Raw genomic sequence first — 15,154 nt, 5'->3', positions numbered from 1 at the left:
AGCTTTCACAGTTATCATTTGGCATGTGTGATACATCCCATCTTTTACACTATGATTAAAGTGTAAAAGCCCATTTAAACATCGTGTCATCTATCTCTTAAGACATATGCTATGTGCCCATGTCAAAGCTCTCACATTTCTTTGATATTTATCACCTGTGGTACACAGTTATTCACAACAGATGTACACAGCATTGGTGACAAAAAAGCGTTGTGCTTTAGAGGCTCTGGCAATCAGTTCTGCTCTGCCTTTTAGTCAACCCTAAGGAGTCATTTGAATGAATTCCTCCCTCAACCCCATACAAGAAGTAATCTTACAGATCAAATTCAGTGCACAATATTGCTTTCCCTTAATCACACAGTAACTATAACATGCAGAAAGAATAGAAGTAGTAAACTGTGCATGTTGATAAAGACTTGACATCACTATATGTGTTTTCAAATATTTACAAGAAAATATTTTTCCTGTCACACAGTTAAAACGAGCTATTGTGTCTCGAGTTAAACACAGTAGATAAAACACACTTGTTTATCTTCTCTCTTTCCCCAAATGCCATTAAAAGCAAGAGTAGATGAAAAAAAAAAGTAAGAGTAGGTGAAAAGAGGTTCAACATCTCTAGCCATCAGGAAAATGAAAACCAAAGCCACTATGATATAACACTTCACACACACAAGAATGACTAGAAACAAAAAGTCATATTAAAACAAGTGTTGGTGAGAATGCGGAGAAACTGGAACCCTGATACACTGCTTGTGGGAATGAAAAATGGTGCAGCTGTTTTGGAAAACAGTCTGTCAGCGCTTCAAAATGTTAAACATAGAATTACTATGTGACCCAGCAACTCCACTTCTAGGTATATACTCAAGAGAAATGAAAACATATGTCCACACAAAAACTTATAAACAAATGTTCATAGCAGTATTATTCATAAGAGTTAAAAGGCAGAAACAACCCAAATGTCCATCAACTGATGAATGGGTAAATAAAATATGGTATATCCATGCAGTGTAATATTTTTGGCATTAAAAAGCACTGATACATGCTACAACATGGCTGAACCTTGAAAACATTATGCTAAGTGAAAGAAGCCAGTCACAAATAACTACATATGATTCCATTCATGTGAAATGTTCAGAATAGGGAAACCAAGAGAGGACAGAAAGTAGATTAATGGTTGCTTAGAGCTGGGAGAGGAAGGGTGGCGGGTAATAGCTAAAGGTTACGGGGTTCGTTCTGAAGTCATGAAAATGTTTTTAAAATTGTGGTGATGCACATGTCTGTGAGTACACTAAAAATCATGGAATTACACACTTTAAATGAGTAAATTGTATGGTATGTGAACTATATTTCAATAAAACTATTCAAACAAAGGATTTAAGAAGAATAAGTGCTTAAGGATGACTAGAAGGAGAGAGGATACGACAAAAGATGTCAACACATTTTTGGAAGACAAAAATCTGGTGGAAGAATGGTAACTGGCGAGCAGAGCAGACGAAGTGCTGGCAAACCAATTCACACCACAAAACGCCAGAAGACGGATGACCTGGTGGCACCAGATAAGAAAAATTAGGGGTTCCATGCTGTAAACATGTTGATTTTTTTCCTTCTTTTTTTTTTTTTTTGTATTGTGTTTAATTGAAAAAAATTTGTTGGTGGGGAGGGGGTGGTGCTCTTCTTCAGCATTTTGTAAAATCCTGTTGAAATGTGCAGAGGATCCCAGATTTCTTGCCTGGGACAGAACGTGAGAGAACTTTTAAAGCTGGCATTACACATTTCTGGGGTTTGGGTATGGTGATGGTGGTAGCTGCAAGAATCAAAGGCAGAAATCTCAAAGTTTAGGTAAAATCCAGGACAGCAGGCAATGGTCTATTTTAAAAATGTATTTATTTGAAAATAACTAAACTTGTGGAAAAGTTGCATGGATGGTAAAACCATGTACCCTTTATCCAGACTTACCTACTAACATTTTGACCCATTTGAGATCTCTCTCCTCTCTCTGTCTCTGTTTCTGTCTCCTTCCCTCCCTGCCTCCCCTTTCTCTATATATGTGAATACGCACACACACACATATATGAAAAATATGCATACATTTCTGAATATTTGAAAATACGTTTCATGCATCATGCACCTTCTCCTTGAATATTTCATTGTGTATTTAAGAAAAAGAAGATTCTCTTACATGCAGTACAGTTATTTATCCCCTCCAGTAAATTTAACAATGACATAAAACTTTTAACTAATCTCCCATTCATATTCCATTTTTGTCAATTTATTGAGTAATGTCCTTTGTGGCTTTTTTTCAAAACCTCCATTACAGGATTCAGAATCACAGACTGCATTTAGTTGTCGTGTGCTTTTAGTCTCCTTTAATCTGGATCAGTGTTTCTCGGTCTTTCTTTTTTATGACGAGGCCACTTTTTGAAGAATATATTTTATGTGTCATTTTTCTGACCCCTTCTCTCCTGGAAATTCTTTTGGTGGAGCTTATATTGCTCAAACTTTAGAGGATGTTTTTACAGTTGTGAATCCTAGGGACCTCGGGGACAGTCAGGACCAGACTTTCTATAAAAAAAACAATACCAGAGATACAAAGATATGTGGAGGGATTTTTCTGAACAGATACACCTCCTGTAGTCAGGGGAGGAGCGTATGTGAGATGGAGTGGGCTTGAAATGTACCCTCCTTTTGGGTAGAGACAACAGTGGAGCTGTGGTTGCAGGAGGAGACAGGTAAAGAAAGGAGCTGTCATTACTAGTATCGTCCTCATAGGGGAGGGAGAGAATTAGGTATCTGGGGTCAAGACTGATTCATCAGACTCAACGAGGGAACACAGGCAAGCAAAGTAAGGAAATGACACGGCTTAATTTCAGCAGTTTATAATCTAAATAATGAAGGTATAAGGGCTGCAACTATTAAATGACTAGCACGGGGAGATGAAATAAATACATATACACATCAACAAAAATGACATCATTGTTTAAAAAGGTATGGAGATGCCAACAGGAATTTTGGTGGAAAGTAAGAAAGTAGATGGGGGAAAAAAATCATAAAACTTTTCATAGAAGAAGTAACCATGAGTGTGGGTCAAAAGAACTAAAACATATTGCTAAATATTGTGCTCATTAGAAGTTATGTTAAAGAGAAGCCCACTCCTTAAATCAGGGTGTGTTTGGTCCTTCGGGTTGTGTTCTGTAAAATAAAGAAAAAAATTTAAATGTTTTGAGAAGGGATTTGTCAGAAGAGGGAGCAAGCAGCAGGATGAGACACTGTATGGGTGGAGGGGGCTAGATTTGAGAACCTTAGGGGGCTAAATAGCCTAAGAGGGATTTTAGGAAAAAAAGAATTACTACAGGTTTTTAAGTTGTTTGCCATAGGTTCATGGGTGTGCCATGCCCTTGTTTCCCTTTTTGTCATGCTTCCTGTTCACTGGTACAGGCTACTCTGCACACTCACACTTTCTGGTGAATGTGAATTCTTTTGAGGAGATATGGGGGGGGGTGAGTATATTTCTGGCTTCATACAGGTGAGAACACATTATATATGAGGGGAAGCTGTAGCTGAAGGCTTGGAGGTAAAAATCCCTTGGCATAGCAGAGTTTTAAATATTATGTGGAGTCCAAAGGTAGATCACCAAGCAGTAAAAGGGTCTCAGGTAATAATCTGGGTAACGTGTGGAATAAACAGAAATTTTCACCAAGGTAAATATATGGTATGTAAATGTGTGGGTTGGAAGGTGGGTTAGAGGTATCTAAAGGGCCCTGGAGGGGTGGATAGATCTGCTGGGTTGGATGGTGGGGGAACGATTGTGGGTTTATTTCTCTTGTGTTGTCCCCTCCCCCACCCTCAAGAACCTTTGGTGTTTACGCTTAACCTCTGTGATGTGGGCCTAGAACTCTAGTCTAGAATGTGCACTTTCAATGCCCAGATGCCTGAGGCAGCAATGCACTTCTGATGATCTGGACCATCTTCGTTGTCTGAGGAGCCTTACTGCACCATGGCTGAGCTCCAGCTCAACTTCCTAGGTTTTCCCATCCTTGTCTTTGTGTGTTGGGTGGGGCTCCTTCTTCTGTCACTGTGCTACCTAAGGAGGAATTCATGTTTCCCAATATTTTGGACACAGGGAGAAATTGATCAGGTCAGCAAACCAGAGTCCTTCAAAGATATTAAATCTTTTCAAATAGATGCATTCAATGCTATCAGTTTCCCTCTAAGTACTGCTTTTTCTGCAACTCACAAATTTTGACAAGTTGTATTTTAATTTTCATTTAGTTTAAAATATTTTTTCTCTTGATATTTCTTCCTTGACCCATGTTTTAGTAGCATGTTGTTTACTCTCCAAACATTTTGGCATTTCCAGCTATTTTTCTGTAATTGATTTCTAGTTTAAGTCCATTATGGTCTGAAAATATACTTTGTATGATTTCTATTTTATATTTGTTAAGGTGTGTTTTGTGGCCCAGAATGTGGTTTATTTTGGTCAATGTTCCATGTGTGCTTGAGAAGAATGCGTATTCTGTTGTTGAATGAAGTATTCTATAAATGTCCATTAGATCAAGTTGATTGATGGTGCTGTTTAGGTCAACTATATCCTTACTGATTTTCTGCCGGCTGAATCTGTCCATTTCTGATAGAGGGGTGTTGAAGTCTCCAAAAATAACAGTGGATTCACCTAATTCTCCTTGCAGTTGGACCAGTTTTTGCCTCACATATTTTGACAGTCTGCTGTTAGATTGTGTACATGTTAAGGATTGTTGTGTCTTCTTGGAGAGTTGACCCCTTTGTTGTTATGTACTGCCCCTCTTTATCCCTCATAACTTTCCTTGTTCTGAAGTCTGCTTTGTCTGAAATTAATACAGTTCCTCCTGCTTTCTTTCATCAGTGTTAACATAGTACAGTTTTCTCTTTCCCTTTACTTTTAATCATCTGTGTCTTTATATTTAAAGTGAGTGTTTTGTAGACAACATATAATTGGATCTTGTTTTATCCACTGACAGTCTGTCTTTTAATTGGTGAATTTACACCACTTACATTTAGCGATTTTTTAATATAGTTGGATTAATATCTATCATATCTGTAACTGTTTAGTATTTATTATGTGTATTCTTTTTTTCTTCCTCTCTTTTTCTGCCTTTTCTGATTTTAAACAAGCACTTTATATGATTCCATTTCTCTCTTCTCTTAGCATGTCAAGTATTCTTTAAAAAATATTTTCATGGTTGCCCATGAATTTTTAATATACATTTACAACTAATCTAAGGCCACTTGTATATATAACATTATACCACTTTATAGGTAGTGCAGGTTCCATTATAACAGAGTTCCCAATTCCTCCCTCCTGTCCCTTGTAACACTGATGTCATTTATTTCACTTATCCATATACTATAATCACCCAATACACTATCATTAGTATTATTAGGTCAACTGAGAATAAGAAAAATAAAAGTTTTGTTTTACCTTCATTTATTCCTTCTTTTCCCTTCCTTTATGTAGATCTGAGTTGTCATTTTCCTTCTCCTTGAAGAACTTCTTTTAACATTTATTCCAGGGCAAATCTGCTGCTGATGAGTATCTCAGTTTTTGTTTGAGAAAGTTTTTATTTCTCCTTCACTTTTGAAGGATAATTTCACTAGACACAATGTTCTAGGGTGATTTTTTTTTCTTGCAACACTTTAAATATTTCACTCAATTCTCTTCTTGCTTGCATGGTTTATGATAAGCCCATAATTCTTATCCTTGTTCCTTTGGAGGTAGGATATTACTTTCTTCTGTATTCTTTCAAGATTTTATCTTTCAGTTTCCTACAGTTTTAATAAAATATGTTCAGGTATAGACTTTCTTTGTATTTATACTGCTTGGTGTTCTCTGAGCTCCCACAATCTATGGTTAATCTGTCATTAATTTTGGAAAATCCTGGGCTGTTATTTCTTCAAATATTTCTTATTCTCTGTTCTCTCTTTCTTCTCCTTTTGGTATTTCAATTACATGTGTATTATACATTTTGAAACTGTCTCACAGTTCTTGGATATTCTGAGTTAAAATTTTTTTTAAAATTCTTTTTCTCTTTGCATTTCAGTTTGGAAAGTTTCTATTGACATATTTTCAAACTCACTTATTCTTTCCCTGGCCATAGGCAATCTACAGATGAGCCAATTAAAAGCATTCTTCATTTCTGTTATAGTGTTTTTGGTCTCCAACATTTCCTTTTGATTCTTTCTTAGACTTTCCCTCTCTCTGCTTATTGCTCATCTGTTCTTGCTTGTTTCTGCTTTTTCCATTAGAGCCCTTAACATGAAACGATGGTTATTTTGGATTCCATGTATGACAATTCAAAAATCTGTGTCATATCTGAATGTGGATCTGATGCTTGCTTTATCTATTCAGACTGTTTTTCCTTGCCTTTTTATCATACCTTGTAATTTTTTGTTGAAAGCCAGACATAATGTACTGGGTAATAGGAACTGAAGTAAACAGACCTTAGTGTGAAGTTTTATGTTAATCTGGGTACGTGTTGGTTGTGTTTAATATTTACTGTAGCTGTATATGTCAGAGACTTCAATTTCCTATAGTGTCCTTGTTTTAATCGCCCTTGGTGTCTTCAGATTTCCCTAAGTCTCCTCCTTATATAGAGCCTATGCCTTGCAGCTCTTTCGGCTATGATCCTCTTTTACCATACTGGAGCCCTGTTGATGTGGTAGTAAGGTGCTGGGGGGAGGGGATATGATTAAATCTGTCTTTTAGTGGGTCTGTGTCCCTGGGTTATTCACAGATGTTTCTAACACTTTTCTTTCTTTCTTTTCACTTTTTAGAAGAGATAGGAGGGCTAGAGGGAACTGGAGTTGGATAATTTCCCTTCTCCCATGTGGGATAAGTCTCTGGTAGTCTTTTCCTCTGCTGAGTAAGCTTCCGTTATGGAGAACATTCAGGGGATATTTCAGAATGTTTTCAAAATTGTTACTTTTCTTCCCATTCCCACACTCCTCCACCAGAAACATCAGAATTTTTCATGGCTCTTCACCGAGAGAACCTGGTGGGGTTCCCATAGGCGAAACCCATGAATAGGTGGAGGCCCCCCTAAGATAATGACCCTAGGAGTTTCTCGCTCTCATGTTAGCCCACGTGCGTCCACTAGCAATTTGTCAAAGTGTCCTTTTAAGTGTTCCTATCAATTTATGGCTCCAGTGGCCTCTGCTTGAGGTAAGCTGACCTCAACTGTGATTCTCTGCATTCACCCTCTATGAAGATTTTGGAGTGATTTGCCTGGTGACCTTAATTCTCTAATGCTACGAGAAAAGTCACTGACTTTCAATTGGTTCAGATTTTGCTTCTTCTAAAGACTGGAGTAATGACTCCCAAGCTCTTTAAATGTTGGAGCTGGAACCAAAAGTTGCCTCTCAAAGAATGATTCTTTATTTTCTTGTTCCCCTGCTCACATTTCTCAGTGAGATTGGTTGGGTCAGAGAGACACCTAAGATAGGAAGTTCAAGGAGAGGATAGAACATCATAGGCCAGGCAGGGCCAGTAGTTCTGGGGGGGACTAAGGCTTCCAGTTGAAGCCCATGGCCCATCTGAGTGTTTGGAGATTCCAGGATAAAATCCCAAGCAATAACTTTGCAGTAACTTTGTGGCCCTGGGTTGGGTTATTTAGAGAGTTTGGGATCTCTGCAGGAGAACAGTTCCCCAATGCTTGATCATGAGTCACATTCTCACGTCAGGCATCACTCGACAGAGCCTTCCTTTGTGCTGGGCTGATCAGAGCAGCAATGCTGAGTCTCTGAGAGCCTCTGAGCAGAGGCTGGAGCCTGAGCTCCAGGATACAGGGTCCTATCTGAGGGACATGGACGTGACTGTTGGCCTCAGATGCTGTGCCCTCCTTGGGCTGATGACTTCTGACTGAGAATATCAAGTGTGGACCTCATAGACAAAAGTCCTTCTTTGAGTTTGTCAAAGAAGAAAAAAATTGAAAGCATTTTTAAGCCTTTAAAATTGAAAAAAGGAAGGAACATAAAGTTCTATTAATTAAAATAGAGTCATATTATTCATGGATAATGAATATCCGAGTTTCCTAGAGAGGAGTGAGAGAAATGAGCCCCAGCCCTTCATTCTTTTCTTTCTGTTCTCAGCATCAGGGCAGAGCCAAGAGGAGAAGGAAAGGTGGAACACCGAAAGGTAAGGTTCTGCCTATCCCATCTGAACTCTCCAAGGGTGACCCTTCCTGCCTTTTCCATGAGGTCCAAGGTCCCTGATCTCTGAGGATGTCAACTGCTAGATACAGTTTCTCTCAGAAACCAGAGTTCTCAGAGGAGAGGCTTATGGGAAGGCAGTCAGAGCCTGAGACACTTCTCAGATTCCCTGCTCTGCTCATTGCTGGGCATGAAGCAGTGATGGACCTGGGCAATGGGTGTTTCCCAACAGGTGGCCATGTGAGATGTCAAGAGTCAGAACTTCTGTGTCCTGACTTTGTAAAAGTCCTTTGACTTCCTGGATGATCAGATTCCTCTCTAAGGCAACACTGATCTCTGGGCTTCACATGGTGTTTTTGAGCATCACATGAGATAAAATGCATGTGCAAGTGCTTTACAAGAAGCAACATACACATGTTAATGTCATTGACCATTTGACCTCATCTACTGATTCTTGGGTCTTTCAGAGTCTAATATCCCAATGGTTTCCCGTAAGGGGACTCCTTATACCTATGCTTCTACCTTCATTACATATAACCCACTCTCCTGGTTTCTCAGGTTGGAGCTGTCACCAGACAGAAACAGAGGAGAAAACGAAGCTGATTTCTATTCTGAAAAGGTGACTAGTCTTTCCCCTTCTTTCCTGATCCCTCCTTAGCATGTTCTATGCATTCCAGGGATTCAGTGCCACCTGCTGTAGTCCTGGCAGGGGGTAGCATAGGAATGAGTATGTGATGAAGGCCTTGAGATGAGGGCTACTGAGCGTGTTGTGAACTCATGGATGTAGAGCAATGTGAAGGGGCAGCAGGCTTCAAATGACCCCCCCCCCCCGCCAGGCCAGCAGGTCCCCCTTTCCTTGTTCTGGTCCTGGTTGCATCTTTGTACTTCCTGTCTTCTGCAGCCCCCTGGGCCGGCATGATGACACCACCCGCTTTCGTCAACTCTTATGTCCAGACCCCTTCTGCGAGGTGTGTAATAAGGCAACTGCTGAGGTCAATCGGATGCTATTCCCGGAGGCCCTGGAAGATTCTACTTCCTCTGTGTCCCCGTTGGCTTCCACAGCTCCTGTGACTGAGTCATCGTTTACTCTGTCCCCTGCCTTCTCAACAGTCCCTCCAAGAGACATAACAGCAGCCTCTCTGCTTGAGCCTTCCCCACTGCCCCCCTCCGTTCTCTCCCCTAACCCAGTGACTCCCTTAGTTGACTTTTTTTCACCCTCACCACTGGGTCACTCTCTGGCACCAGAGCCTTTTCCTTCCTTGAATTCTGAATCCCCAGTGGACTATTCCCCACCCCAACCCCTTGCCTTTCCCCCTCTCCTACCACATGACACTCAGACAGCAGATCCTGTTCCCCCACGAGAGGCCACTTTGTCTCCGGATACCATTTTCTCTCTTGACCCCACCCTTTCCCAAGATATCAATCCCTTATCAGATTTGTCCCAGGCAGTGAATCACCCCGATTCTTCTGCTTGTCATCATGCACCACCAACTCTGTCTGTTTCACCACAGCCAGACTGCACTTTAACTGTCACTCAGTCTAAATCAATTGCCATCTTATTGAAGCCTGTTCCTGAGAACTCACTTCCAGAAAGCCCTGGTGTGTTGTCCACTTATGTCCCAGCACTCAGAGGCACTGATCATTCAAGCTTGTCAATTTCAGACTTCTCCTGGTGGCAAGCTCATGCCAAAGGCTTGTTCCCTTCCACGTTGGCACAATGTGATTTCAATCAAGAGTTTCTTGCCCTCCATTCTTCAGAGGCCTCTTTTGGGGGAGACCCTGCAGCCAACCTTGTAGAGCCTGGTAACCTCTCATTTCTCAGCCCTGATGTCCTGGCACTCCTGGAGAGACAAGTCCAAAAGAGGAGCGATTTCCTGATGTGGAAGGAAAAGGAAAATAAAAAAGATTCTTTTCCAGAACAAGTTAGGCCAGACTACCAACAAAATTCTTCACAGAAAATGTTAGAGTCAATTGCTGATAAGCGTGACTCAGCAGTCTGCCTTCCCTTCTGGAGCAGCAAAGACAAACCAAAGGAGCTGCATGTGCATCAGCAGCCCCCATATCCTAAGACCCTGGAGGACCATTTACAGCAAAAACCTATCCAGTTCTTCTGGGGTCTCCCATCTCTGCACAGCGAGTCCTTGCCCTCTGCTGTTCCTGTCTTGGCTGACAGTTCCTCAATCTTTATTTTCAATAGAAACTCGAATGCCTCCACAGGCCAAGAATCACCAGTGCTTCCCGATCCCCTACCTCTGTCCTTGCCTGAGATTCAGCCTGAACCCTTGCCTCAAACCCTGCCTCAATCTCAGCCCCTACCTCTCACTCAGGTCCAGTCCCAGGCCGACCCTCAATCCCCACTCCCTGTCATACCGTCTGATCCTCTACCCCAGATTAGGATCTGTGGAGTACATTTCCACAGACCTCAGGATGAGTCAGAGTCTCTCTCCTCATCTGAAATTCAACGGCTGGAATGGAACATCTTGCAGAAACAACAGGAAAATTTGTGGGGTTTACCCTCTGTGGTCCAAAGATCTCAGGAAGACTTCTGTCCATCAGCTCCTAAGACTCCTCGCCACCGGGCCCCCCAGGCCCATGTTTCAATCTCCATCCTTCCTGGGGAGTTTCCTCTCAGTGATGAACTTCGGAAGAAACTAGAGCATCACCTTCGAAAGAGGCTCATCCAACACCGGTGGGGCCTGCCCCGCAGAATCTACGAGTCTGTGTCACTGATGTTGCCTCCAAATAGTTTTTCAGAGGCATCTGAGTCGGAGAGCAATAATGAAGTCTCACTGATCTCTGTGTTTAAGAGTCAGAGTAGCAAAAATGTAAATGTTGGATTGAGCCAAACTGGAAGCTTCCATGAGAGGAGCTCAGAAATGTTCCAGCTAGAGGAAGATGTGGGGAAGGATCTGGGACACAGCCTAGACAATGGCCCAAAAGATCACCTGTTGAATGACCCAAAGAGCTCTTCAGGTAAGGATCTGGGGTATGACTCTGAGAAAGACCTAAACAGTCAGATGGTGAGTCTCTCAGAGAAAAATTCAAGGGTGTCAGCAGAGAGTCTAGGTCAGAGACAACTTGAAAATGTCCTAAAAGTACATTTGAGCAAGAAGTTTGAGGAAATAAATGAGGGTCGGCTCCCTGGGACTGTGCATAGTTCATGGCATGCTATGAAGCAAACATTGCTTCCTTCTGTGAAATCCCACACCCAAACAAAACAGAGAAGTTTGCCATCATCAGTGGGTGAGGCCTACTCCCTGAATACCTTCCAGGACCTGACTTTTGTTGATTCCAGTGCACAACAGATGCTGGAAGCCCATATTAAAAGGTTTCGTATGAGGATGTTGTGGGCCCTTCCCGCCAAGGTCCTTGAATCCATACAGATCTTTAAATTGAAAGATGCCTCATCCCAGTCCTTGTCTCATGCCAACTTGCCCTCCTCAACCAATGTGATTTCGGAGGCAGACTCCAAATCTGGGAGCTTCAAGTCCTTTAGAGGAAGCTCTAAATCTCTCCATGGAGACAAAGTGGGAGCAACAAATTCAGCCCCTGTCCTGGATCGTTCTCTCCCTGCCATCTCACCTGTGGGCAAAGGAGGACAGAGGGTCCTGAGACAATCACGCTCTGGTGTCAACCGTGGGCTGGCAGAGGATGTTCAGAGAATTAAGGATGCCAGACAGACTCGTCTGCCTGACTCACTCTGCATCACAGGGCAAGCAAGTCATAGACAGACTCAACTAGCCAACAGATATCCCCAAAAGCTGCTTGCAAAGCAAGCTGGGGCCAGATATGAGCCGAAGCATAAGAGTGTGAGTTCCAGTGATAAAGGAGAAATGCAACAGGGCAAAAAGGTGGAGAAGTCAGAACCTGTTTCCATGCCCAAATTGTCTAGGGAGGTATTCACAGCTGAGGAGCTTGATACTCTTCAATTAAAAACTAGTGACGTGTTGACAACTAGCAAGCCACGGAGCTCCCAAATGATAAATGTGAATGAGAATAAAGTAGAAACTACCGTGACCACTGAAAGCCCCCCACCCAAATTACCAGTTCCCCAAGATCCTAAATCATTAGACCTTAAAGAACAACTGTTCAGTGAGTTAAACTTTAAACTGGAGAACAGGGAGCATAGCCAGGCTCAAGGCCAACCCACTGACACATCCCTCACTTCAGATAACTTGACTTGCGAGGCCTCACTGACTCATGCCCAGGCTGTCTCAGGTGGGGACATGGGAGCTTCCCAGGTGCTGCGTGTCCATTTGGAGGACAGAGGAATCAGGACGGAGCAGCAGCAGGAACCTAAGCATGCCTTAAGGAGGTGCCAGGATAAGAATTTCCCACCAACTGCAAAGAGAGTGAGCCCTCTGGGGCCCAAGGCAGAAGAGCTTGGTGGAGGGGATACAGGGCTGGGGACATCCAAACTTAGGAGGAAGAGTTTCCCTACTCAGGACATGGTACTAGAGGAGACACTTGCGAGCAAGTCTTCCCAGACCCTATCACAGAAGGGACAGCCTCTTCCTGAAGGCCATATCAGAAAAAGAATGAAGCACTTCTTGCAATGGCTTTATTCTGGGATAAAATACAAAAGGCAAGAAGATGCCCAGGAAAAGAGCAGCCCCATATCAACTGTGCAGAACAGAGGCCTAGTTAAAAGTAGAGCTGCCTTTACTGGGACAACTGAAGCTCAGAAAATTGTGACAGACATCAGGAAGTTCCTAGAGGAGAAACTGGGGAGTCAGCATGCAATTGATGTCACCTGCTCTCCAGAGACCCTTCCTTTCCCAGTGCAGTTTAGGAAAACTCAGCGAAAGGTGGAAGTGCAGGTCCGGAAAGAGCCTGTCCAGGGGCATCCTTTCAACTACAGGGCTCCCTCCTGTAAAGTGACAAACACCAAGTCCTGCCATCAAGAAGCTATCTTTGCTGGCCAGGGTTATCCTCCAAGTACAAGACAGGTCAGAGATAAGAAGAGACAGCCCCAGAAAGTTGTGGCATTCAAGGACCAGCGACTGTGTCACAGACATCCCCCAGCAGTGTCCCACAGGGAGCCTGTGGCCCATCCAAGCCCCACCCGCAGGTGTCAAGCTGGCCAAGCACCCCTGGCTGCGCTCAGCACTGCTGAAGGCACTGTGTTCAGACATCTGTCTCTACTGTTTAGACAGAAAAGACTTCTCCAGAATTTCCAGGGAGGAAGACTTCCCATCCAGAAATAATTCCTTCCTTGTGGAGATTATTGATTCTCCCCAATAAATATTTATCTAATAATAGTGTATCTTTTCTGTGTTCTGGGTTTTGGGTAACTCAGGGCTCACGTGTAAGCGAAAGGAAGGAGATAGTTCAGCTCTTACTGATTGCTTCCTTTGGCTTTGGCTAAAAGGTGACCAGTCCTCTGGAGTTCTTGCTGAGAAATAGATATCGTGCCCCCTCCACCCCTGCCCCCCCCACCGCCCCAAAGCCCATTTCCTCCCTGATGAAATTTGAGGAGATGGGCTTTGTCTTCTGCCGCTTAGCTTAGCTTGACTTGCGAGGCTTAATGAAAATGTATAGCAGCCCACACCTCCCCCCTCACTGAACGTTTTATATCCTTTAGAGAAGTAGGGAAGATAGGTCTTTTATACTTGAGGAGGGTTAAGGACAGGTATACTTTCTGAAAATAATGCTGAAGAAGAAACAACAGCTTAATCATTATTTAGAACTCAGTGACCAGAAGCTCCTACGGGGGGCTGAACCCTGAATGGCACTATTTGGGCGGAGGTGTTGCTCTACTGGACCCTGGGCTAGTTGCCGTAGGGTCCAGGAACAGCACAGCAACTGCTTAAGAATCTGTCATGTGGGTCATGTTAATGTATCGGAAGAGCATACTTTAAACTTGACATGGAGGTTTCCTTACTAGGAAGGCACCCTGGGGAAGTGGTTCCCCTCCCTGGGTATTTTTTCAGGCTGCTCAGTTGATGACTTTTTTTTTTTGCAGAGGAAAAGCACCACTCAGCTGTCAGTGGTAGGAATGTTGACCAGGCAGCCACCTACCTCCCAGGGTAAAATACAGCTGAGAGTAAGCAAAAGATGTCTTAAAGTGGGTGGGAAAGTAAGAAAAAGTGAAGGGAAAGAATGTCCTTACTGGGTGAACAAAGTTCATGCCTCATCATTCCCATATTCTGACCCTGTCCTGCTCCCCCATTCCTCAATCTGATCCAAGCACCATGTCCTCGAGGCTGACCAGAGAACTGCACAGCACACTGATGCCTTATATCAAAAAGGCATGGGGGTGTCTTTGAGTACTAAAACAGTATCTCCAAGGATGTCATCAAGATGGCATCCCCCTCTTTGGGGAAGGTGATCATGGTGCTTTCCTTCCATCTGTGCTTGATGGGAATATACAAGATATCGCCCTTAGTGTGTACAGTTCACCAATCAAGATGAAGGTGCCACCACTGAGATTAATAGCCTTGGTGGAGCCATGGTACCCCTCCCCCAGAATACCTGCAGCTCATGAACCAGAGGTGAGTCCTAGACTATGCACTGGGGTATCAGACATTTGGGGGCTTACCATGGACCTCCTTTTTTTGGCCAAGGCTGCACACATACCCACCCTTACAATGAGGTCTAGAGGGAAGGCAACTCTACTTGTACGGACTGGGACTCAAAAATGGGGTGAGTATCCTAGAGAGCACTTGAGGTAGTTTTTCCAGAAAGACTTACGGATACTGGGTGTTAAAACAAAAAAAACAAAAATAGATGTCCACTACAGCCTTCTCTCACTACTTTTATTTTCGTATCCAGAGTTATGACATTGATCCTACAATATCTGAAGCTTATGGTCACAGAGAGAAGGCAGATTCCATGGAGCTCCCGGGAGAGGGACAAAAGGTGGGAGGGGGCCCAGGGTGGGGAACATGAAGAGGTGAGGAGTGGTGGAGGGCTCTAACTTCCATGTGAATAGACCTGTCAATAACCCAGCTTCCCTGTTCCTACATCATCT

At 43.0% G+C, this 15,154-nt stretch overlaps 1 protein-coding gene across 2 annotated transcripts; it reads left to right on the top strand.

Moving 5' to 3' along the window:
* Positions 1–8,046: 8,046 nt before the first annotated feature.
* LOC309663826 (spermatogenesis-associated protein 31D4-like) lies at positions 8,047–13,440 on the top strand. 2 transcript variants are annotated; one of them, XM_082468365.1, is made up of 3 exons: positions 8,047–8,167; positions 8,740–8,800; positions 9,083–13,440. In XM_082468365.1, the coding sequence occupies exons 1-3, from the start codon at positions 8,083–8,085 to the stop codon at positions 13,386–13,388; spliced, it is 4,452 nt and encodes a 1,483-aa protein (XP_082324491.1). In that variant the 5' UTR covers positions 8,047–8,082; the 3' UTR covers positions 13,389–13,440. The 2 variants fall into 2 exon arrangements, with proteins under 2 accessions (XP_082324491.1, XP_082324490.1); XM_082468364.1 differs by having other exon boundaries at positions 8,077–8,800.
* The last annotated feature ends 1,714 nt before the right edge of the window (positions 13,441–15,154 follow it).

This window comes from Balaenoptera physalus, assembly GCF_965194825.1.
Source record: "Balaenoptera physalus genome assembly, chromosome: 7".
Taxonomy (NCBI): Eukaryota; Metazoa; Chordata; class Mammalia; order Artiodactyla; family Balaenopteridae; genus Balaenoptera; species Balaenoptera physalus.
Note: the sequence above shows the minus strand (reverse complement) of the source record. Positions and strands in the feature narration are given on the sequence as shown.